Below are 25,949 nucleotides of genomic sequence, written 5' to 3'. Positions count from 1 at the left end.
AATCCCTGTCTCTTAGTCTCTGTCTCACAGTCTCAGTCTTTCCGTCTCTATCTCTCTACCAAACGCTACCTTATAAATCTTGGAGTGCAACTTCAAAGATAAATTTGAGTAATTACCAACTTTAAAAACTACATTAAAATTCTAGTACAGTTACTAATTTTAGAAACTACATTATTAAGACTTAACTAGGGGTGTTTGTGGTGCGGTTTGAATTTGAGTAAAAAGCTTATTCGATTCAAACACTAATTTTACTTACGAGGCGGTCTAGATTATTGGAAGATTTAAAATAGAAAATCTGATCTGATTCGATCCAATTTTAAGTAGATTGAATTGGATTGGATTTGCGGTTTTGTAAATTAAAAAAATTAAATATATATAACAAGTCTCAACATCAAATTTTAAATAATCAATAATGACGTAACAAATCTCTCGACAATATCTTAAAAAGCCAATAATAACATAACAATAAAAATAAAATTATAGATTAGTTAAAATAAATAAATAAATAAATAATATTTTAAACATAAAATATTTATTAAATAATAATAATACATGAATAATATAAAAATATATAATAAATTGAATATGTTATAAATATAATTGTAAATATAATAATAAAATTATAATATTATAACACATTGTGCGATTTGGATTGAATTGGATTGGTTATAAAAAGTAGATTTAAAATCTGATCTGATGCAGTAATTTGCAAAAAATAAAATCCAATCAAATTCGAATTAATACGATTTTAATCAATTTTCAATATAAAATGAGTTAGATAAACAATTTAATTTAGATCAGTTTAAATTTAAACACTTTAAACTTAACTCATCCTAAAACACACCAATATAAATAATATATGGAATGAAAAATTTGGTGGAACGGCATAAATTAGTAAACCATTTGCGCCCACCATATGTGTGTGCTATAACCAGAAAGCTGAAAAAGAATTAAGAAAACCACGTAGGTCCCTGCTAATAAATTCTCATTACTCAACCAGGAGGAAGTAGTTTACCCAAATTTTCCAGATTAAGAAAACAACAATAAAATCAAAGAGGAGAAAAGGGGAATAAAATTAAATAAAAGGCGATTTATACATTTAAATAAAATAAAGATTAAAATTATTCAAATACAACATTTTTATTAAACAGCTATATTTCAATTTTATAATTAATCTATATAAATTGCTATTATTGATAAAATTTTCAAAATTTATACATAAATCATTATAAATAATAAAAATTTATATAAAAACTGACTAAGTCATACATAAACCAATAGAAGTCGTAGCAGTTTATAAAAAATAACTTCAATTTGTAAACCGCGATAAGATATGACAGTTTATGAGAATATTTATATTTTATATTCAGTTCTAAATGCATACATAAATTAGATAAATAATTTTAAATATCAAAACATAAATATTAAAAAAATCTATTTAAATTTTTAAAATATAAAATTTTAAATTAATTACATAATTTTTTTATTCTATTTTGTTGGATCGATTGATATTGGCTTAAAAAAATTATAATTTTTTTTATCTTACATACTTTAAACTAATTAAACTTTAATTAATTATACTTTAATTTAAAACCTTACATTTTAAAAATATTTTGAGATTTTCAAATATTAAAATTATTTTGTATAAAATTAAGGATATAATTATTGGGCCAACCGTGAAGAGCTCTTGATCATTTTTGGATTAAAGATGAAAAAACACCACATCCAACTCAAAACCTTAAAATAATAAGTTAATATGTCTCTCATCTTATAAACTTCTCATTCTTCCTTATTTTTTTTGATGTGAGACTAACTTCATGCACTCATTACACTTACAACACTAACAATAATATAATTCCTTGCAAATCTGTAAATTCTTAAAATATATAAAAAAAATAGCTCTTAAATTTATAGGAATAATATTGTTATAAATACTAAGTTATAGTATAATCATCCTTTTCTAAGATTTAATTTTGATGTTGCTATCAAATTTGTACTAAAAAACAAACAATTTGTTCTTAAATTTTTTACTTTTTAAATACTGTAATAATATTTATTTCTTAAATTTTGTACATAAACCAATATAACTTTTTAAGCGAACATTAATCAATTAACTAAAGTAGGATAAAAAAAAAGTTAGGTATTATATACACGATTGTGTGCAGACACATATAACTTTTTTAAACCAATATCAATTAATTGGTTAAAGTAGGATATGAAAAAAAAGTCAAATATTATTTATACTTTAATTTAAAATCTTATATTTTTAATTTTTAAAATTATTTAATTAATTTATATATATATTTAAGTCTAGTTAAAAAGTTTAAATATTTTCGTAAATCGCTATGCGTTGAAATTGATTTTTCATAAATGGCTATTGCTTCTATCTATTTATAACTTAGTCAATTTTTATATAAATTTTTTATTCTATGGCAATTTTTGTATAAACTTTGAAAATCCTAAAAACTGTAATGATTTATATAAATGATTATAGAAATAAATGTAACAATTTTTTAAATATTATTATTCTAAAGGTTACATGAAAATGAATTGTTTTTTAAGTTTAAATGTGAGGTCTAAGTTCTTTGAACAACTTTCAATATTTTTGGTGTCGAGATAACACTGTCTAAGTTTCTCGTGAATAAATAAAGGGACATCTAAAAGGGACTTCGATATTTAAATTAGTAAGAATTTAAGTAGGATTTTAGTAGATTGAGTTTTAAATATATTTGAGGGTGTCAGTATATTTATAGTAAAATATGTAATCACTTTTTAGAATAGTTTCATTTTTGTTGGTGAATGACCGTTTTTTTTTTTCTTAAAAAAATTATTAAAATCTTCCTTCTAGATAAATAAAAGATATTTTGAGAGTTAATTACTTATTTAGATAAGTAAGGTTAAATTACTGTCGTTGCGTTCGACCTCTATAATATCGAATAAGTGTAAATGAGGTCAGATTTTTTAAGTATAGACTTTTTTATTCGTTTTAGAGATAACTGTATTTTGGGACACAATTTTAAATCCTATATATTTAAATATGTAATTTACCCTAAAATAAAATTGAGTTGAGCCAACATTCATTATTTTTAAACCATCACTGATTTCCTATGCATGCTTTAATTTTAATGCTGCTCCCATTGCCTATTTTTATTATATCCTTATCCTTAAATAATAAGTAATAACTATCACAAATGTACCGAAATAAAGCCCTAACATACATTGACAAAGACATCCCACATCCTCTTGACAATGTCAAAAACACTCGCTCATTTTGCGAAAATAGAATGCAATTATCTCAACATTCAACAAAATACTGAAAATAGTAAAATATCAATTCAATTATTCAACGGTCAAACGTAGAAAACTGGAGTTTATAGATCTATCAAATTGAAAACTGAACCCCAAAAAATATTTAAAATGTTTATTTAATAGTTGTATTTTAAATAAGAATTAGTAAATCTTCTGGCATACATATATAATGCAAACATTATATTTTCCCCCTACAAAATACGCATAACATACAAACATTATATGTTTCATAGTGTCTTTTAAGTTAGTGATGAATAGTTTTTAAAGCATATTTACACCTTTAACGACATATAATTAGGTATTTGTATAAAATTTTTAATTTTAATATAGATAAGATAAAAGACTATATTCAAGCCAACTTTATTCGTATTCAAAACTAATATAGAAAAGAAAAATCTTACAACTTTATAAAAATATTCAATAAAATAAGAAAGCAAGGATGTTTAGATGATTTTAATGAATTATTTCTCCTATAACATTATAAAAAATTTATGAATCTTTAGACGAGTTCAATTATGATACGTTGAATTATGTTTATGTTTATTCAAATATTTTTTCACAGATGTAGTAAGGGGAGAAAATGAGAGTCCAGGCTAAAAAAGATGCAAAATTAACCATTAAAAAAAAAATAAAAAAAAATGAAGGAAATGACACACCGTATTTGAATGAACATCATTTAAAAATTTCTTTTGTACTCTACAAAATACGATTATTTTTGGAGATGTAATATTATGTAATTAAATCCATAAAATAAGTCTATTTTACATTTTTGCTTTGAATGATGCAAAAAATTTGAACCTCTAACTTGGAGAGAGGTTGGTAGTTGCAGCAAGCCACCAATCCCTTGAACGTTTGCTGAGTTCTGAGTTTTCACTTTTCAGGTCTCACCTACCACATCCACTCTCACTCTCTCTTAAATTCTCTCCCTCTCTCTAACCCCCTTCATTACTACTTCTTTACCATTCAAACGCCATGGTTTTCACGCCCGAGGATCAGATTCTCGTGGGTTTGGCCGTTGCTGTTGTGGCCATTGGTGTTGGTGCTTTCTACATCTACTCATCCAAGAAGCCCAAAGGTCGAACCTTTTTCTATGCCACTTTCAAATTCTTATGATTTTATTCATTTCAGTCTTGATGTCGTTTGATTCCTTATTATGAGGATCTGGATTCTATTTATTTGTTTGTTTTCTTTGTTTTTCAGTGATTCGCGTAGAGAATTTGAATTTGTATCTGTTTCAATAAGCAAAACTAATAAATCAGTTTGTCCATTTGGTGTATTGGTTGGATTCATAGACGTTGATGTTTCGGTTGCTTTGTTATTCATTTCTTCATATTTTAGATAATGTTTGGATTGGATTGGAAGTGGTTTTCGCTTCTGAAATGCTTTTAATTGCACAAGTGATCTTGCATGTTGATTAAAGGGAGCTTCCTTTGATGAAAATGTCGCCTTAATCTTGTGGCAATTATGGTACCTGAAAAATATAGGAATGTTTGATGAAATGACACCGCATGAGTGCGTTGAAAATGGAAATTTTCAAGTATTAACCTGTTTTATTTTAAATCAAGCTCTTGTGCATTAAGTCTAGAAAGTTGAATTGCTGATTTTACAGGGAATGGCATTTGTATGTGTCATAGTGAAGGGCTTGCTTTTAGATTACTGATTATGAAACTAAAGATAAAGTTAACACTAATTGAAGCTTGAGATAGTGTAAAACACAATTCCATTAGTCTTATGCGGCATAATTTCGTGTCCTTACGTTTCTTCTATATGATTAATTTTAGTTCTTGTTGTATCTCGTTAAGTGATCATTGTTGTTGTTCCTATGCTTCTAGCTTGCTTGGACCCAGAGAAGTTCAAGGAGTTCAAGCTTGTCAAGCGTCTACAACTGAGCCATAATGTGGCAAAGTTCACATTTGCGCTTCCAACACCGACTTCTGTTTTGGGTCTTCCAATTGGGCAACACATAAGTTGCAGGTTCTGTTGCACAATCTTGTTTCATGTGTCTAATTTATCTTGTGACTAATTTTCTCTGTTTTCTTGTCATATTTTGAGAAAAGTTGCTTTTTTCTAACAGGGGTAAGGATAGCCAGGGTGAGGAGGTTATCAAACCATATACCCCTACTACTTTGGATTCAGATGTTGGACATTTTGAACTTGTTATTAAGGCATGTCTGAATTGATTGAATAAATTGTTATGCTATTTCTATATATGTACATTAATCTTCATGTTCATTAATCTTTTAAATGTCTTTGTAATATGTCTTGATTAGATGTACCCACAAGGTAGGATGTCACACCATTTCCGTGAGATGAAGGTTGGTGACTATCTTGCTGTAAAAGGACCCAAGGTAAATATTTCTATCCACATTTCTGGGCATTTTCTTTGTAACTATGATGCTTTATCCTCTTGGATATTTGTAGTATTTACTTGGTATATATTTGACCTTTTTTTATTTTTACTTTTTGGTATGGTGGTAGATATCTTATTGAAAGAAGTCAAAATTTTATTTGGCTAATAGTAACAGCAATGGTATTCAAGAGTTTCCATGATCACAATTCACAACCAAAAATCAATGTTTGTGCTTTAGTGCTGATCATAGGAAGCACAGATCAATCATAGTAGCATACTCTTTTTTTTGGACTCTTTTTAATATATCTGTTAGAGTTTTTGTTCTAAATAGATGCTTATTTCTAGACGGTTCTGCTTTTCTTATCTGCCTTAGTACCAACCATTTTAAATCGTCTTGATCTTGTGAAAGTTGTATTGCTCTTTTTTGTTTCTTCGAAAAGTGGTTATGTGCAATTTGAATTCATAGATTTTATACCAATTTGAAAAGTTGTTATTTAGGTATTGAGCTTTTAGACATTATTTCTTCCAGGGACGTTTCAAGTACCAACCTGGCGAAGTTAGGGCCTTTGGGATGCTTGCTGGAGGATCTGGAATCACTCCAATGTTCCAGGTATCATCAAGATGGATGCTGCGTTTATTCGTCATTAAGATGAAACCTCGTTTATACCATTCTATGCATTATACTAATTTATTTGTTTTTTTGTTGCTCAAGGTTGCTAGGGCTATTTTAGAAAACCCACAAGACAAGACTAAGGTTCACCTTATCTACGCCAATGTGACATATGAGGACATTCTTTTAAAGGTAATATCTTTATCTTTTTTGTTGAATACTATATTCTTAACTTGTTTATACATGGACCAGCTTGTTAATTCAGTTGATGATCTGCTTGTATTGCCTTGTAGCCAATTTCATTTCATAATATAATATGCTAGAATCAAATATATCAATCGGCTAGTTTGTTGTATCCTATTGTAGAAACAATGAAAACTATTTTCTTATAGATGTCTAAGAATTTTTATCATAATCCTTATCCTTCATTTCTTTTCTTGTTCTTTGTCAATATTATAATAGGATATTAAGTTTCTATAGCATAACGCATTACCATCTTATTGGTCAATTCCTGCATTTTGATTTGTCATTTAATCGAAACTTATGTTTATGTGCAGGATGAACTTGATGGCCTTGTTGCTAACCATCCAGGTCAGTTCAAGGTGTACTATGTCTTAAATCAGGTAAGTTGCTATAATGCGTAACTGTAATTCTGTTCTTGGCTGTTGATTTTGCTTTATAATCGTCAATCAAGGAGCTATATATTATTTTTTATCTTCACACTGTAAAAATGATAATATTTCTACTGAATTTTTTTGGTATCCATTTGCCTACTAAATTTGATTAAAATTACAAGCAACAATTCAATATTTTTATCATAACTTGACGTAAACAGCTTATAGTCACTAACAGGGGAAAAACTTCAGTGGACCTTAACAAGAAAGGACTAATTTTCCAAAATGGGTAACTAAAACTTATTTGGATGAAATTAATGGAACTAGGGATCATATTTATGAATTTCTTAATCTACTTAACCCTCAAGTAGTTGACATATGTCTTCCTATGAGTTTTCAAATTGTTGAATGCATGTGTTCCGTGATATTATTCTAATAAGTTCACAGTATCCTAACTTCAGATAGCTGTCGCAATAGAAAATTGGGAGCTGCTTCTTTGATAGTATATTAGTAGCTTGGTGTGGTGTGTCCGCACCCGTCAAGCTATCTGCATTCAAACTTGATTTTTGTATGATATGACTAAAACATGATGATTCTGTATGGTATCATGACTTTAGATTACTCAATGTTATGATTAATGATCATTTGCTTTGATGTTATTTAATCTCCTTAGCCTCCTGAATCATGGAGCGGTGGTGTCGGATTCGTCTCAAAAGAAATGATTCAAGCTCATTGCCCTTCTCCAGCAACTGATATTAAGGTAACGATTTTAACCCTCCAAAATGTTTCCTTTGTGCTTTAGATATCATCGTGTTTTGTTTTGCCTAATGTCATATATAAAGGGATGTTGGTATTAAACCAAGTTACTCCTATACTACTACTTTTAGTACTTGCTTGGAGTACAATTTATGCTCTGTTAATCATAGATTTTCAGTTAAACAAGTTTTATGTATAATAGCTAGAATCTTGATTTAACTCTTAAAAATCTTTTGATATCATGATTTTAAATGAGTCAATCAATTTTACAAAATTTGTACTAGGTTTGACGATATTACGATTTAAATGTTATTACAATTTTATGGTTTACGTACATAATTTACTTTTCTGACTTCACGTAAAATCTCGATTTTCTCTACCTTTTATGAGATAGAATTAGACATTTGGCCTCTATCGCTTAAGCTCAACATCTTTACACAGGACTTCTCTCTCAGACTTGTTGAGAGATGGGAAAGTGACACATCACTTATTTTTGTTTGTTTTTTGCTTTTGTACACAGAATCTCTTATCCCACCATCTTTGGGACATTTTTTCTACTGTCTTAACGATATTATTCTTTTGTTTAAAAAGGAAAAAAAAGGTTTAATCATGTTACTTATGAAATTTCAGATCTTAAGATGTGGGCCACCACCAATGAACAAGGCCATGGCTGGTCACCTTGAGGCACTTGGATATGCTCCTGAGATGCAGTTCCAGTTCTGAAGTGATAGGCTTGATTTTGGTGCTTTTAACACTTCATTTTTAATGGCTTTGGTTATTCAAGAAACAGACATCAAAATTTTCCCTTGGCTACATAAAGCATGGTTCAACTGTGCTTATATTTTTCATAGGCGTTAGAGTTAAAATCTGCAATCTGCAATAATTGCTTCTCATTGTCATAATGAGATTGATACATTGACATGTGTTAGAATTGCAAATTGAGTTACACTATTGTATTCACTGAAAAATTTTCATTGCTCATTACCTAAGTTGGATGCATAGTTGGGTGTTGATTACCTAGGGGAGTTTTTAAAATAAATAAATAGCAAAAGAGATTATTTAGTAGCTAGGGATTAAAGACTTCTTTATTGGAAGATTCAAATTTGACACTTCTAATTAAGCAACTAAGATATTTACTACTTTAAATAATCGTTACATTCCGGGGTAGTATTAATTATACTATTATTATTTGTTGATACTTTCAAACGGTTTGGTGAGTCCGTGATTGAAACCATCTACTATTTTCAAAACACTTGGTCATATTTATTTTGGCAACCAAACCAAGGACACGATCAACTAAGAAATATTCTAGCTCTCTAGTATATTTTATAAGGACACCTTAAGACAACTATATATAATTATTAAGACATTTCTTTTTCTTCAATGATAATTATTTAAATTAGTGTATTAATAGGCTTTTTATGAATTGAACGTATATAATAATAACACATAAGATTGTTTCAGATGATATTCTAATTAACAGGTTTTAGGAAGTTCAAGTTTTACAAATATTTTTTTTATAGTTTATATATAATAAAGGATATTTTAGAAAAACATTTATACATTAAACCTTTTTCACATTTCCATTTTATAGTAGATAAAATATTATCTATTTAGTTCACATATTCTTTACTTATGTTTTAAGATAAAATACTTTTTTGTTCCTAACGTTTGAACTAAACATCAAAATAGAAAACTTTGTTATTGCTCAAAATTGTTTCCTAATATTTTTCGAAATCTTTTGATATCCTCCTTCTACAGATATCCATTTTCCTTCATCACAATTATAGCCATTACCACAACAACAATCAAACTCACCACCGAAGTCAACACAACCACCAAGCCTATCACTGCTACAAGACTACTACCACAACCATCATCACTACAATATGAGCTTAATTTTTTATACAATTATTGTTTAACTCATTTTTATAGAAGGTTTAGAATAAAATTTAGTATTTAGAATAAAAGAATATTTTAAAAGAATAATTAGTATTTGCCGAAAAATAGTTAGTTCCTTAGTTAGTTAAAATATTTTTTAATCCTAGATAAATAATTTAATTTAGCATAGAAGTTATTTAGTAATATCCCTATATTCAATTCGGACTAGTTGAAACTTCGAAGTCGTAAAATTTTGCCGTCCCATGATATTTGTCCTCACGTAGGGACGGTCTTACCCGAAGTGCTACCCCATAAAAAAAAGTGATTATATTAAATAATGAAACCTATATTGAACCTATTAATCATCCCAGAACAAATAAATAAGCAAGTTTATTATATAAAGAAGTTAATTTTGATATATTAATAGTGTTACGGTGGGTAACCGGAGATTAGTCCAATGGATGGCGTTCGGCGGCCCAAGTGAGTGATGGAGGAGGACTCCAGGTAGGTCCGCAACTCGGGAGGCTCCGTCCGACTTGTGCTCGCGTGTGAATGGGGGGTGGTACCTGCAAAGACACTCCGATGCCTAAGTTAGCAAGGGTGTAAGCAGGTCTTAGAGAGTATTGGACTTAGGAATACCTGAGGTGTGTCAGTGTACTTATAGTGGTGAGCCAATAACCACCGTTGGAGTAGTGCCGTATCTTTAGGATAATAACCGTCCCATTATCTTAGGGAGGTTAAGATATGGCTTTATGAAGTGGTTAGAGAGATTTCAGGGGCGGTTACCCATTTGAATGAGTATTTATCTGCCAGCTAATCTCACAACCGACTTCTTCGTACCAAGTCGGGGTTGACACCGACCTCTAGAATGGAGGTGGGTGCTTTGCTAGGCTTAATCTATTGGATCAGGCCTTTCGATTGGACCTGGGCCCTTAACATTGGGCCGGGATATGAACAGTGCCCCTACTTGAGCCCAAATTTTCTTTAAAGTTTGGGTTCAAGTATTCAACTCGGGTTCGTAGTCGACTTGTTTGAAAGAATACGGATGGTGAGAACCGACGTGATTTTCGCGACTTTTGGTTTCTGACAGTTACGTCAATTCAAGCGTCGTGTCCGTTGAGGGATCATTTAGGGATTGAGGGCTTTGGTAACGGTGCAGTCGCATTAATGACTGCCTCGTTTTTACCATTATGCCCCTTAGCCTATTTATAAATACTTTCCCTCTCTTTCCATTTTCCGTTGCTGCAATCTTTCAAACTTCTCCTTATCCTGTTTGTGTTGCATTCTTGTGTTTGAAGACTTCAGTTCTCTCCAACCTTCATTTTCGGCTAAAGGTTAGTTCTGCTTTTCCCATGTCATTTTGTTTGCATGTTTTGTTTAGGTAGGTTGACCCGTAGATTCTAGTTTCGAATCTTTCTTCTTTAGTGGCCTTGTTTTTTGATTTTCTTTTTTCCTTTTTCCCTTTTGTAGGTTTTCTGCCACTTTTCTTTACATAAAAAATGGCTTCTGTAGACATTCTTTCTCAGTGGGTTGACGATACGGTCCTTGGGGAGGAACCGTTGGTCGACGCTGAGTTCGTCACCCACCTTCGTACTCACCATAGGCTCTGTACTTCGGACGAGGACGAGCCTAAATATGAATTGATAATCCCGGGTCCTGAAGACCGGGTCTGCTTTGGGAGAGTTGATGAGGCGACCCCTCACTTTTTCTTTATGTATGAATGCATGATCACCCGTTTGGGTGTTTTTCTTCCTTTCTCGGATTTTGAGATATCCGTTCTGCACCACTGTAAGGTTGCCCCTACTCAACTCCACCCCAATTCCTGGGGTTTTTTGAAGATTTATCAGTTTATAAGCCACGCTCTGGACTTCCCGACTTCCTTGAGAATCTTCTTTTATCTTTTCCATATGACTAAGCCCTTTAGTGGGCTAAACAATAAACAACAATGGGTATCCTTCCGAGCCATTCAAGGTCGGAGGATTTTCACCCTTTTTGACGAATCTTTCCACGACTTCAAAAATTTCTTCTTCAAGGTTCAAGCCGTAGAGGGTCACCACCCCTTTTTTCTGGATGAGCATTCCTCCCCTCGCTTTCCCCTTTACTGGCTGCCAGCCACCCCTTGCGAAAAGATTGGTCTAGATGACCTAGACGAGGTGGAGGCGGCCATTGTAGGGTTTTTCCGAGAAGCGTGGGGGAAGTCCCCATACTTGGATACCAGGAAAATTCTCCAGGGTACACCGACCTTCGTTCAATCTCAAATAGGTAGTGCATGCATTCTTTATTTCCGAGTTGTTTCCGCCGACTTACATTTTGCCGACGAGTTGTTGACTTACATTTTACCAACTTGTAACTCGGTTGTTATTTGTTTTCTTTTGTAGATATGGCAAAAAAGAATGCTCAGGAGGCCTACCAAAGGGTCCGGGAGGCTAAGGCGAAGTCCCGGGCTAGGTCCGGGGTAGTCATCTCTCCTCCCCCTCCACCTCATCCTCCTAAGAACACTGGCACTCCTACTCAACCTATTGTTCTCTCTTCCTCGAGCTTGCCCCGACCACCCCCCTCTGCCCAAATTCTCTCCGAACCCGAGAAGAAGAAGCGCAAGACTTCAGAGTCTGGCTCTTCTTCCTTCGATGGTGGGGTTAAGGCGGATGCTATGGCATTCGTCCGAAAGAACATCTATCCTTTTATACATATGGATGATGTTTCTGTTCGGAACCACCTTACCACCATGGCCGAGGAGAGTTTTAGGACGGCGGGTGTTTGTGGCAAGCTTTTGGACATTTTTGAGAAAGCTCCCCTTAGCTCCTTGGGTGCAACCTCGAGGGTTGAGGAGTTGGAGGGGAGACTTCGTATTTTTGAAAAACATGAAAAGGAGCTGAAAGAGGAGAGAGATAGGTTGAGGAAGGAGAGGGATCACCTGAAGGAGGAGGAGGGTAAGCTACGGGCCCAATGTACCTTGGAGGCTAATCTGAGGAAAACGGCGCAAGAAAGCTACCACAGCTTATTTCAAGATATTGTGGCCGTGAGGAAGGATTTGCTGAATTCTCGGAACGCCTACGCCGAGTTGGAGGACTCTATCGCCGATGGTGCCGAGGAGTCTTGGAGAATTTTCTTGGAACAAGTCAGAGTTATTGCTCCCGACTTGGACCTTTCTCCACTACATCCTGACAAAGTAGTTATTGATGGCGCCATTGTTGATCCTCCTGTTCCCGAGGTCGTTTCCGAATCAGACCTGAAGACTCGGGGACAGAGGATTATTGAGTCTCCTCCTCGTCCCCAAGATGCTCCGAGTTCTTCAATCCTCACTCCGACTTCCTCTTTAGCTCCTCCTCCCGGTCCTGGTGGTGTTCCTCCTGGTGATTCCTCTACTCCGTCCAAGAAATGACTTCTTTTTATTTTGTGGCTATATGGGGGCCCGGCCTGTGGGTCCCCCTTTTTTAAACTTCTATTTATTTGCTGGTGGTTTGTGAACAATTTTCTTCTGGCCTTTTAAGGCCGTAAACAAAATATTCTGTTCGCTGCCCTTTTTTGGATAAGGGTTTTTAAACAAAATAAATGCCCTTTTTTGGATAAGGGTTTTCTAATCGGAGTAGGCGCCCCTTTTTTGGATAAGGGTTTAAGTTACTTTGCGCGTGCGCATGCTTTTTTCTATTTTGGTATGTTTGATCTTTTCGGAAAAACCTTTTGTTGGCTTGCATTGTTTTCTTGAGCCTTTTCCGTGCGAAGGCTTGTATGCAAACTTTAAACTTTCTCAGGTTCTCATATCTCTTTTGTTATCCTTTATACTCAACTTTTGCTTTAGTGAGTTTTTATGACTTAGGTTATTTTTGTGATGCGCTTTTCATCTACTCGGAACTCGGTTTCCTTTTACTCAGAGTTCTGTCGAGTTTGCGTTACTCGGGCTCCTTTCGACTTAAGAGTCGGATAATTCCCGAGTTTAATGCGATCAACTCGTATAACCTCTTTACACCGACTTGTACCTCGTCGTTTCATCCTGACGACCATGTTAGGTCGGTTCATGGGATTTTCACGCTTTGTCGAGCTTAAGTCGGTGCGTTTCGTAGAAAGACTTATAAATATAGAGAAGGATATTTAAGAGAAATATAGTAATGAAAAAGATCTTTATTAATCGGGAAGGTACCTTTGTGCTACTAAGGGTCTTGACAGTATATTTTCCCTTAGCCTCTACTATGATGCCTCGTTAAAAACCCCTCTCCAGAAAAAACCCCTTTTTTGGGAAAAAATCATGAAGCTGGGAAAAGAGTACATCAGGGAATAGAGTTCGCTTCTAGCTGTAGTACCTTTTCATATTACAAGCATGCCACGACCTTGGTAACTCAGTGCCATCCAGGTCGGTTATTTTATAATAACCTTTCCCTAACACTTCTTTGATTTTGTATGGCCCTTTCCAATTGGCGGCGAGCTTTCCTTCCCCCGACTTGTTGACTCCAATGTCGTTTCTGATTAGGACCAAGTCGTCTACAGCAAATGTTCTTCGAATGACTTTTTTGTTGTATCTGGTAGCCATTATTTGCTTTAATGCTGCTTCTCTTATCTGGGCGTTCTCTCGGACTTCGGGGAGCAAGTCGAGCTCCTCTTTGTGCCCCTGTACATTTCCGACCTCATCATGGAGAATTACCCTTGGGCTTTGCTCACTAATTTCTATAGGAATCATGGCTTCTACGCCGTACACTAGTCGAAAAGGTGTTTCTCCTGTGGCGGATTGGGGAGTTGTCCTATAGGCCCACAGTACTTGAGGGAGCTCTTCGGCCCAAGCTCCCTTTGCTTCCTGTAATCTTTTCTTCAGTCCTGCCAGTATGACTTTGTTAGCTGCCTCGGCTTGCCCATTAGCTTGTGGGTGTTCTACCGAGGTGAACTGGTGTTTGATTTTCATACTGGCTACCAAACTTCTGAAGGAGGCGTCGGTGAACTGAGTCCCATTATCTGTGGTGATGGAATAAGGTATTCCATACCTTGTGATAATGTTTTTGTAGAGGAACCTGCGACTTCTTTGAGCAGTGATAGTGGCTAATGGTTCTGCTTCTATCCACTTTGTGAAGTAATCTATTCCCACGATTAAGTATTTAACTTGCCCTGGTGCTTGGGGAAAAGGACCTAACAGGTCCATCCCCCATTTTGCAAAGGGCCAGGGGGAAGTTATACTAATGAGCTCTTCTGGTGGAGCTACGTGGAAATTTGCATGCATCTGGCATGGCTGGCATTTTTTCACAAAGTCGGTAGCATCTTTCTGCAAGGTCGGCCAATAGAATCCTGCTCGGATTACTTTTCTGGCTAGCGACCTTGCTCCGAGATGGTTTCCGCAAATCCCATGGTGTACTTCTTCCAACACCTCGGTGGTTCTTGAGGTCGGTACGCACTTCAGCAATGGTGTTGATATCCCTCTTCTGTAAAGGACATTTTTCACCAAAGTATAATGTTGTGCTTCCCTTCGGATCTTTTTAGCCTCTTTCTCCTCTTTGGGGAGGATGTCGAATTTTAGGTATTCGACTAAGGGATTCATCCATCCGAGGTTTAGGCCGACTACCTCAAGAACCTCTCGTTCATCTTCTGCTTTTGATACCGAGGGCTCTTGTAGGGTCTCTTGAATCAGGCTTCTGTTGTTCCCTCCGGGTTTGGTACTTGCTAACTTGGAGAGGGCGTCAGCTCTGCTATTTAGATCCCGAGTTATGTGTTTGATCTCGGTTTCCGCAAAGTGCCCAAGGTGTTCCAAAGTTTTTTCCAAGTATTTCTTCATATTAGGGTCCTTTGCCTGATATTCCCCCACTTATTTGGGAAGTCACCACTTGTGAGTCGCTATAGATTGTCACCTTTGTGGCGCCAACTTCTTCTGCTAGCTTTAATCCTGCAATCAAGGCTTCATATTCTGCCTGATTGTTTGAAGCTGGAAATTCAAATTTTAAGGAAACCTCTAACTGGGTTCCTTTTCCATCTACCAATATTATGCCTGCGCCGCTCCCTGTTTTGTTGGAGGACCCGTCTACATAGAGTTCCCATGTAGTTGGTTTTTCCTCTTGTTCACCTGCGTATTCTGCGATGAAGTCGGCGAGGCACTGGGCTTTAATTGCAGTCCGAGCTTCGTATCTCAAATCGAACTCGGAGAGCTCTATCGCCCATTGAACCATTCTCCCTGCAACATCCGTCTTTTGAAGGATTTGCTTCATGGGCTGGTTCGTACGGACTCTTATCGTGTGAGCCTGAAAGTAAGGTCGCAGCCTTCGTGAGGCTATCACTAAGGAGTAGGCAAACTTCTCTAGTTTGTGGTACCTTAGCTCAGGGCCTTGTAGAACCTTACTGGTAAAGTAGACCGGGTGTTGACCGACCTCGTCTTCTGTGATCAGGGCTGATGAGACAGCCCTGTTTGCGACGGATAGGTATAGGACGAGGTTTTTTCCCGGTACTGGTCGGGTTAAGATAGGAGGTTGGCTTAAGAATTTTTTGAACTCTTGGAACGCCTCCTCACATTCCGGAGTCCATTCAAACTGGCATCCCTTTCTTAACAGAGAGAATAATGGAAGGGATTTTAGTGCCGATCCTGCCATAAATCTGGAGAGGGCTGCAAGTCGGCCATTGAGCTGTTGAACCTCTCTTAAACAAGTCGGGCTCTTCATTTCTAGGATGGCTCTGCACTTGTCGGGATTGGCCTCGATCCCTCTTTGTGTTAGCATGAAGCCTAGAAATTTCCCTGCTTCTACTGCGAAGGCGCATTTTGCGGGATTTAGTCTCATCCCATGCAACCTTATAGTGTTGAAGACTTGTGAGAGGTCGGTTAAGAGGTCGACTTCTTGCTTGGTTTTTACTAACATGTCGTCGACGTACACCTCCATTAAGCTCCCTAGATGGGGGGAAAACACTTTGTTCATCAGCCTTTGGTACGTGGCTCCTGCATTCTTTAATCCGAATGGCATGACTACGTAACAATAGTTGGCTTTTGGTGTGATGAACGATGTTTTCTCTTGGTCGGGTTCATGCATCGGGATTTGGTTATATCCCGAGTAGGCGTCCATGAATGATAAGTATTGGTATCCTGAGCTGGAGTCTACCAGGGTGTCAATACTCGGTAGAGGATAAGGGTCCTTAGGACAGGCCTTATTCAAGTCGGTGTAGTCGACGCACATTCTCCATTTACCATTTTGCTTTTTGACTAGCACCACATTTGCTAGCCATGTTGGGTATCTGACCTCTCTGATAAAGCCGGCTTCCAGGAGCGCCTGTACTTGCTCTTCTACTATGGAGGTCCTCTCTGGGCCGAGCTTGCGTCTTCTTTGCTGTACAGGTCGGGACCCTGGGTAAACCGAGAGCCTATGAGACATGAGCTCGGGATTAATCCCGGGCATGTCGGAAGCCTTCCAGGCGAAGAGGTCGGAATTAGCTTTTAGGAGTTCACCCAACCTTTGTTTCAGGGTTTCCCCTAGGTTGGCTCCTATGTAAGTCGTTTTGCCTTCCTCTTTACCGATTTGTATCTCCTCGGTTTTTCCACCCGGCTGGGGTCGTAGCTCTTCTCTTGTCCTTGTCCCACCTAACTCTATGGTGTGGACTTCTTTGCCCTTTCCTCTCAGATTCAGGCTTTCGTTGTAGCACTTCCTTGCCAATTTTTGGTCTCCCCTCACCGTTGCTATTCCTCCTGGAGTCGGGAATTTCATGCAGAGGTGAGGGGTTGACACTACTGCTCCAAGTCGATTAAGGGTAGTTCTGCCAATTAAGGCATTGTAGGCTGACCCTTCATCGATGACTATAAAGTCTATACTCAGAGTCCTTGATTTTTCCCCTTTTCCGAAAGTTGTGTGAAGGGGCAAAAATCCCAGTGGTTTTATTGGCGTATCCCCCAACCCGTATAGGGTGTCGGGGTAAGCTCTCAACTCTTTTTCATCTAACCCTAGTTTGTCGAAAGCGGGCTTGAAAAGGATGTCCGCCGAGCTTCCTTGATCTACTAGGGTTCTGTGGAGATGGGCATTAGCTAGGATCATAGTTATCACCACGGGATCATCATGCCCGGGGATTATCCCTTGCCCATCTTCTTTTGTAAATGAGATAGTGGGGAAGTCGGGGGTTTCTTCCTCGACTTGGTAGACTCTTTTGAGATGTCTTTTGCGAGAAGATTTGGTGACTCCACCTCCCGCAAATCCTCCTGAGATCATGTGGATGTGCCTCTCAGGGGTCTGTGGTGGCGGATCTCTTCTGTCCATGTCATCTCGCTTTCTCTTTCCATGGGTGTCCGACCTCTCCATGAGATATCTATCAAGCCGACCTTCTCTAGCCAGCTTTTCTATCACATTTTTGAGGTCGTAACAGTCGTTGGTGGAGTGACCATATATTTTATGGTACTCGCAATACTCGCTGCGACTTCCCCCTTTTTTATTTTTAATGGGTCTTGGGGGCGGCAGTCTTTCAGTGTTGCAAATTTCTCTGTATACGTCCACTATAGAAGTCCTTAGAGGAGTATAAGAGTGATACTTTCTGGGCCTTTCGAGACCGGGTTCTTCCTTCTTCCTGACTTCCCTTTCCCTTTCCCTAGAGGAGGAAGTAGGTCGTGAACTCAGGTCTCTTAATTTGGCATTCTCTTCCATGTTGATGTACTTTTCGGCCCTTTCTTGTACATCACTTAGAGAAACGGGGTGCCTTTTAGATATGGACTGTGAGAAGGGGCCTTCTCTAAGTCCGTTGACTAACCCCATTATTACTGCCTCTGTGGGCAGGTCTTGGATCTCTAAACATGCCTTATTGAACCTTTCCATGTAGGCTCGTAGAGACTCTCCGACCTCCTGTTTTACTCCCAGGAGGCTCGGTGCATGTTTTACTTTATCCTTCTGAATTGAGAACCTCATCAAGAATTTCCTGGAGAGGTCTTCAAAACTAGTAATGGATCTCGGGGGGAGGCTATCGAACCACTTCATCGCTGCTTTCGATAAAGTGGTCGGGAAAGCCTTGCATCTCGTAGCGTCGGAGGCATCAGCTAGATACATCCGGCTTTTGAAGTTGCTAAGATGATGCTTTGGATCCATAGTTCCATCATAGAGGTCCATATCAGGGCTTTTGAAGTTCGTTGGAACTTTTGCCCTCATTATGTCCTCGCTGAAAGGATCTTCTCCGCCTGGGAGTTGATCTTCTCCTTCGTCGCGGGAGTTCTTGAGAGAGGATTCTAGCTGCAAGAGTTTTCTTTCTAACTCTTTTCGCCGTTCCATCTCTTCCTTAAGGTACCTTTCGGTTTCCTTTTGCCTCTCCCGCTCTTGTTCCAATTGCTCCAGGCGGCTATGGACTAGTCCCATCAATTCAGTTACGTGGGATGGTCCACCCTTTTCTGATTCACGACCATCTGAGGAGTTTACCTTTGGATTCTTCATTCCAGAGGTACCCTCTCTGTGTTGGTCGTTATCTTGATGTTGGGCTGTGTCTTCATTGTCATTGCCCATGTCTAGATTCTCTTGCTCAGAATCTGTTTCGACATGGCCTTCTTCATGGGATCTTTCTGCCATCGAGGGATGATCTCTCGGGTCCCCGGCAACGGCGCCAATGTTACGGTGGGTAACCGGAGATTAGTCCAATGGATGGCGTTCGGCGGCCCAAGTGAGTGATGGAGGAGGACTCCAGGTAGGTCCGCAACTCGGGAGGCTCCGTCCGACTTGTGCTCGCGTGTGAATGGGGGGTGGTACCTGCAAAGACACTCCGATGCCTAAGTTAGCAAGGGTGTAAGCAGGTCTTAGAGAGTATTGGACTTAGGAATACCTGAGGTGTGTCAGTGTACTTATAGTGGTGAGCCAATAACCACCGTTGGAGTAGTGCCGTATCTTTAGGATAATAACCGTCCCATTATCTTAGGGAGGTTAAGATATGGCTTTATGAAGTGGTTAGAGAGATTTCAGGGGCGGTTACCCATTTGAATGAGTATTTATCTGCCAGCTAATCTCACAACCGACTTCTTCGTACCAAGTCGGGGTTGACACCGACCTCTAGAATGGAGGTGGGTGCTTTGCTAGGCTTAATCTATTGGATCAGGCCTTTCGATTGGACCTGGGCCCTTAACATTGGGCCGGGGTATGAACAAATAGTATAAAAGGTTTTATATAATTATCCAATCAAATTTATTTATTCAAATTATTTAAAAATTATAAATTTAATAATTAATTACTTGAAATATATAAAAAAAAGTCATAGTGAATACCATTATGTACGAAATAGAGTAGAGGTGTATATATGGATAAAATTTTAATTTGATCTGCATACAAAAATATTGAATTTGATCATATCTGGTATTTATATTTTTTAGAGATTGGACCAGATTGAATATAAAATATTACAGACAAAAAAAATTAATTTTTACCCGTTTTTTTTAAAACAGTAAAATTTTTTTTATTCTTTTAAATTTATTTACTTCCAAAATATTATTAAATATTTTTTTTAAATAACAGAAATAAAATAATCAAACTTATATAAATAATAAAAATAAAATAATTAAATCTAATTATCCAATGTTTCAATAACAGCAAACTAATTAATAGTACAAGTTTTAATATAACAACATTTTAAATGTAACACAAATTAAAAACTAAATGAAATTAAAAAAATATGTAAACACTTATCTAATATACCAAATGTATAATTATTTATTTGATTAGATATGCTGATCAAATATGTGAATATACTTATAAAATCTGATATCCAATCTAATTTATATGAAGATCGAATTTAATAGACTTGTGAATTAGATAATATTAGCAAAATTTAATTTAAAAATATTATTAGTATATTAAAATTAGTCACTAAAATTAATTATTAATAAATTTGTATATAAATATATGTGTAATTTAATTTATTTTTAATATATATTTATATTCTAATATATATTATATAATAGTAATTTTAGTAGTTGATTTTGATGTATATGTAGTATAATCGTACAACTAAATACAAGTTCCTAACGTTTTAGTAATAGTACCGACTATTTGAGTATCTTTTGAATTCAGCAGGTGATTATAAAATTTGTTACATTAAATATTTTTCCATTGAATGATGTGTTAGCACATGATTCAGTGTTGAAAATTACTTCTAGAAGAATTAAAAAGGATAGAAAATAAAAAGGAAATTAGTTCTTGAAAATAGAGAAGAAAGGAGGCAGAGTTTGGTGTAGTTGCTCGTTAGTTGTTTCCAATAGACACAAAATACTAAAATAATGGACACCTCTTAAGCTTAGAAGAACGCTTCCACAGTTAAGACCCTATTCCCACGCTTCCTCCTCCTTCTTCCATCTCCAACTTTTGCATCATATCACAAAAAAAGAAAACACAACAACACAATCAGACAAAGATCTTCCGTGACCAAAATAACTACTAATTAAGGTAACACCGACCTTTGTAGAATTGTAGTGTTCTTTTCAAGTGTTTTTGAATCATACACCCATAAAGTTTTTCAACTTGAGTTTCAACCCATTTCTTCCTTTTTCCTTTTGAAGGAATGTGGATAATTTCAATGTGCAACCATGGTAACATATTATCCATGGTTATTTATTATTTCAAATAGCATAGTGACATTTGGTTGGAATGCTATTATCACACTATAACAATGGCTGAGAGGAATGTGTCACACTCACATTTCAAGGTTGTTTCTAGAAACTCCTTACTCTCCTTCTTTTCATTGATAACTATGTTGTTCATGATGTCATGGCTCTTCATTCTCCGATCCACCCGACCAGAGGACAATCCTAATGCGATCGACCGCAATGCGTTACCTGATTCCAATCAATTCTCCACCATCAACACCGAGTCTCCGTTTGGAAACCGTGCAATCCTCGGCAATGAACAAGATTTAGAACCAACTAGCCATGAGACTAAGAAAACATTGCCTGATGAAACAAATGATTCTGGAAAATGCAGCACCAAACCAAGAACAAGTGGCAAAAAAAGTGTCCTGAAAATTTTCATGTATGATTTACCTTCTGAGTTTCATTTTGGACTATTGGATTGGAAAGAAGAAGGGCATGGTGTTTGGCCTGATCTCAGAAGAAAATTACCACATTACCCCGGTGGATTGAACTTGCAGCATAGCATAGAGTATTGGCTTACTCTGGATCTTCTTGCTTCAGAGCAACTACCTGAATCCTCGGATTCAAGAAGTGCAATCCGAGTTCATAACTCGAGCGAAGCTGACGTCATATTCGTCCCATTCTTCTCTTCTCTGAGCTACAACCGGTTCTCACGAACCGATCCGCACGAGAAGAGAAGCAATAACAAGGTGCTTCAGGAGAAAGTGGTGAAATTCGTGACGGCGCAATTAGAATGGAAGAGGTCAGGGGGGAGGGATCATGTGATCTTAGCACATCATCCGAATAGTATGTTGGATGCAAGGACGAAATTGTGGCCTGCTACCTTCATACTTTCGGATTTCGGAAGGTATCCTCCCAACATTGCCAATGTTGAGAAAGATGTGATTGCACCTTACAAGCATGTTGTTGAATGCTATGAAAACGATTCATCTACCTTTGATAGCCGTCCAACTCTTCTCTACTTCCAAGGAGCAATATATAGAAAAGATGTATGTTCTTTCTTCTTCTTCTTTTATATTCTAATATGCAGAGTTGCTTGCTTTTTCATTAACTAAGTTTTTTTAAATCTTTATTAGATTTAAATAGTTGGTTATCTTCATGTGACCTCGGAATTATATGTTCAATCCGTAGAAATAGCCACTAATGTAATTATTTGCTTATATTACCCTCTTTGAATGTAGTCCTTTCTCAATTTCTGCATTAACATAGAATACTTATGCACCAGACTGCCTTTTTTTATTAGATTTAGATTTTATTCTCCTAGTGTTCAAAGCATAAGTTGATTTGTATATAGAATGATGCCATAAACTAATTGCACTTAGTATTGAAAACTTATGAACTAAAGTCTCAAGAAAAGTTTAAAGATGATAGATTATTTCATGCTTTTCATATGCAAATTACAATTAGAGCTATTGGGAATGGGACAGTGCCTTTCGGGTTCGAGATGGGTCGAAGTCAACCTAGACTTAGTACATGATAATTACCAAAAGAATTTAAGTAATAAAAATTGCACCTTAACTATCAAGAATAGTGAGAAATAGTTTGGGGTAGGAGAGGGTCACCTCTAAATAATGGATGGTGGCCATACCTATATTAGTACACATAGTTATGCAACATAAAGGGTTGATTTGTGGGGAATCAATTTTTATTTTTTCTAAGGGTTGTACCGGACCCCCTTATTATAAAAGATTAGTAACTACCCCCACTAGACAGCAGTCCTGTGATGACTTTTAATTTGATCCATGAAGTTGGGACCTTTCTTGATATAGTAGTAAATGTCTGCTTGTGTGGTCCTTTCTGGCTATTAAATCATTACATAATGTATATGATGGGAAGCCAGTGTGACTATGCTAATAGGTGTTTCTCCTAGTCCTAGCTATTCCATTATTAAAAAAATTGATGAGATTCAAACCCAAGAATTCTACCTAGGTCCTTGGGAGTTATGTTTGATGACTTAGAGGGGTCTAGCTGATTTTGTCACTTCAGATGGAATTGCAAGATTTTAGACACTTAAGAGCTAAATTTATGTGCGTAACTAGCTAGAAAATCAAGGTAGTTAATTTTTATATTGTTGATAATGTTTTCCTGGAGTATAATGAACCTGTCCTAGCTAACTAATTATGTGGTGAATAGCAACTGAACATGCTCATGTTTTGGAACTTGGAAGAGAGTAGTTTCCAAATTCCAACTATTATTATTATTATTATTATTATTATTATTATTATTAGAAACTTTATTTTCAACAATAAGATATTCTACCTTTTCCACACCACTTTATAAGCACTTATTTATTTTTATTTGTAATTATTCAATTTGTATTTATAATTTTATCAAATTTTTAATTATATTTTTTATCGTTTAGAAATTTATAATTGAATTCATATATTAGATAAGTTTTTTTAATCAGAATATCCATTTTTATTTTAACAAAAATCACTCGTAAGAACTTAACTGAAAATTTTTATAATGTATAATGACTAAATTTAAAACCTTTAAAGTCTAATCAATAGAATAACTATTTTTTTAATTATATTTACTTTCTTTTTTATTGAACTTTTTGTGGTAATAAATAAATGGTGCATTCTATAATAGCTACGATTATAGTGACTATAGTGGCTACGGAATTTTTATAACAATTAAAAAATATAATTAAATTAAGATTTTTTTTAAAAAAAATAAATAAATCCTTAATTTTTTGATTTACAGATATTTAAATTTTCAAAAATTTAAAAATATATTTAAATCCTTGATATTTTCAAAACTTGAACATATCGACTCCTTATATTCATTTGGGTCTATCAGACCCAACGAAAAATCAAACATAATTCCTGTTGTACTGACCTGATTGATACGGATATACATGTGAGAGAGTTTTTAAAATGAGACAAATTAGATACAAAAATCGATGTGTTCAGATTTTAAAGAAGTCATGGATTTAAATGTATTTTTAAATTCTCAGGGACTTAAATGTCCGCAAACCAAAAATTTAGGGATCGATTTGTTATTGGTGGATACTACTATGAAGACTTTATAATTGTCTTCATATGAAAATATTTTCTTTTGATCCTTGGATGATAGGTTATATAATTAGATTTTGATATATTATAAAAGTGTTGTCTTTGTTTAAAATGTGGCTAAATAAATAAGTCGCATTTTTAAACAAATTATTTTTATTAAAAGATATTTTTACCATTTTCATTTGAGTAATTGCTTTTGTTATTTTTTTATCATTGATAACACTTTTTAATTAAAAATAAAATATAATCAAATTAAAAAATTATGCCAACTCATAAAATGAATAACCTTAATTTTAGCTATACATTTTAAAATATTATCAAAATCAGTTATGCTAGATGAATAACTAAAATTAAGTATCAATATAAAACACATACTAAAATATAATATATATATATATATATATATATATATATATATATATTAAAAATTAATTAAATTACACATATATTTATATATAAATATATAATTAATTTAATAACTAAATTTTAGTATCTACATGAAATTTTCTTTTAATCTAAAATTGATAAGCATAGCCAGAATTGACAATTTAGTTAGATGTGTATAAGAATTTATCCTTCCTTCCAATTAATAAAGTATTGTTTACATGTTCAGGGAGGGCACGTAAGGCAAGAGCTATTTTACCTCTTAAAAGAGGAAAAGGACGTACACTTCTCATTCGGGAGCGCTCAAAAAGGAGGAGTCAAGGACGCATCCGCCGGCATGCGGTCATCGAAATTCTGCCTGAACATAGCCGGCGACACGCCGTCGTCGAATCGCCTATTCGACGCCATAGCAAGCCATTGTGTCCCGGTGATCATCAGCGACGAGATTGAGCTCCCATACGAGGATGCAATCGACTACACCGACTTCTGCATATTCGTCCGCACCAGGGACGCTCTCAAGAAAAGGTTCCTCATAGATTTCGTCAGGAGCGTTAAAAAGGATGAGTGGACTAGAATGTGGAACAGGTTGAAGCAGGTTCAAAAGTACTATGAGTTTCAGTTCCCTTCCAAGGAAGCTGATGCTGTTCAAATGATTTGGCAGGCTGTGGCACGCAAGGCTCCTCTCATGAGGTTGAAAACAAACAAGTCTAGAAGATTTTTTAGGTCTGTTTATGGTACTAATATGGGCAATGTTAGGGTTAAATCATCATTACCTACACCCAAAAACTTTTGGTGACTGTGTTATTTATATTTATTTTTGTCTACATATTAAGTCAATATACAAAATGGATTTTATATGCTTAGCAGGTGGGGATTCAAACAAGTAATATTTCACCACACTAATAATTAATAATTTGCACATTCTATGATCCAATTGAGATGGCTATTGTGTAAAAATGTGGGAATAGATGGTGCATGGTGATGGTATGATCCAATTGAAAAAAAATAAAAAATAAAAAAACACGTTGTGACCTCTTGGGGGGTTATTGTACCAATGGGGTTGGGTCGGTATATATGCTTGTCATGTAAAAGAGGATTCCTCTGTTTTGAAAATTAGATAGAAACTTCTTCCTCCGTCTTTATGATAGTTTTCAATTTATTGAGGTTATGACTCAGAAAAATCAGAAGCAACTTGGAGTGCAAATATAGGAAATTAAAGTGATATATTCTTGTTGAACTTATTCAAGGAATATTAAAATGATACACGGTTTACAACAACAATCGAAGTGTTGGCTGGAATCCAATTAATAATAAGTCACAATTATTTACGAAATTAGCTCATAACAAAGAAAAGAAAAGGTTTTTATTGTCTCTGCAAGCTCAATACTGTAAATACAAATCAAGAGAAATCATAGGAGACTAGAAAAGTTTAATTATGTCAAATCGCTACTAGATTGTTTTAAAAAATGTTCTTCGT

At 35.6% G+C, this 25,949-nt stretch overlaps 2 protein-coding genes across 2 annotated transcripts; both read left to right on the top strand.

The window, feature by feature from the left end:
• The first annotated feature begins 4,089 nt into the window (after positions 1-4,089).
• Positions 4,090-8,638, top strand: LOC130935908 (NADH--cytochrome b5 reductase 1). The gene is made up of 9 exons (XM_057865827.1): positions 4,090-4,384; positions 5,142-5,283; positions 5,384-5,474; positions 5,580-5,657; positions 6,189-6,269; positions 6,372-6,461; positions 6,827-6,892; positions 7,557-7,643; positions 8,270-8,638. Exons 1-9 carry the CDS (start codon positions 4,282-4,284, stop codon positions 8,360-8,362), a joined length of 831 nt encoding a protein of 276 aa, XP_057721810.1. The 5' UTR covers positions 4,090-4,281; the 3' UTR covers positions 8,363-8,638.
• A 12,240-nt stretch (positions 8,639-20,878) lies between these two features.
• Positions 20,879-25,361, top strand: LOC130936499 (probable arabinosyltransferase ARAD1). The gene is made up of 2 exons (XM_057866574.1): positions 20,879-22,060; positions 24,702-25,361. The coding sequence occupies exons 1-2, from the start codon at positions 21,092-21,094 to the stop codon at positions 25,266-25,268; spliced, it is 1,536 nt and encodes a 511-aa protein (XP_057722557.1). The 5' UTR covers positions 20,879-21,091; the 3' UTR covers positions 25,269-25,361.
• Positions 25,362-25,949: the final 588 nt, after the last annotated feature.

The sequence above is a fragment of the Arachis stenosperma genome, chromosome 6 (genome assembly GCF_014773155.1).
Source record: "Arachis stenosperma cultivar V10309 chromosome 6, arast.V10309.gnm1.PFL2, whole genome shotgun sequence".
In the NCBI taxonomy this organism is placed as follows: domain Eukaryota; kingdom Viridiplantae; phylum Streptophyta; class Magnoliopsida; order Fabales; family Fabaceae; genus Arachis; species Arachis stenosperma.
Note: the sequence above shows the minus strand (reverse complement) of the source record. Positions and strands in the feature narration are given on the sequence as shown.

Excerpts from the sequence above, each read along its gene's own strand:
- LOC130935908 (XM_057865827.1), top strand. The coding sequence starts at position 4,282 with ATGGTTTTCACGCCCGAGGATCAGATTCTCGTGGGTTTGGCCGTTGCT. Across the intron at positions 6,270-6,371 it reads GAATCACTCCAATGTTCCAG|GTTGCTAGGGCTATTTTAGA; the intron begins GTATCATCAAGA and ends TTGTTGCTCAAG. Across the intron at positions 7,644-8,269 it reads CTCCAGCAACTGATATTAAG|ATCTTAAGATGTGGGCCACC; the intron begins GTAACGATTTTA and ends ATGAAATTTCAG.
- LOC130936499 (XM_057866574.1), top strand. The coding sequence starts at position 21,092 with ATGGCTGAGAGGAATGTGTCACACTCACATTTCAAGGTTGTTTCTAGA. Across the intron at positions 22,061-24,701 it reads GAGCAATATATAGAAAAGAT|GGAGGGCACGTAAGGCAAGA; the intron begins GTATGTTCTTTC and ends TTACATGTTCAG.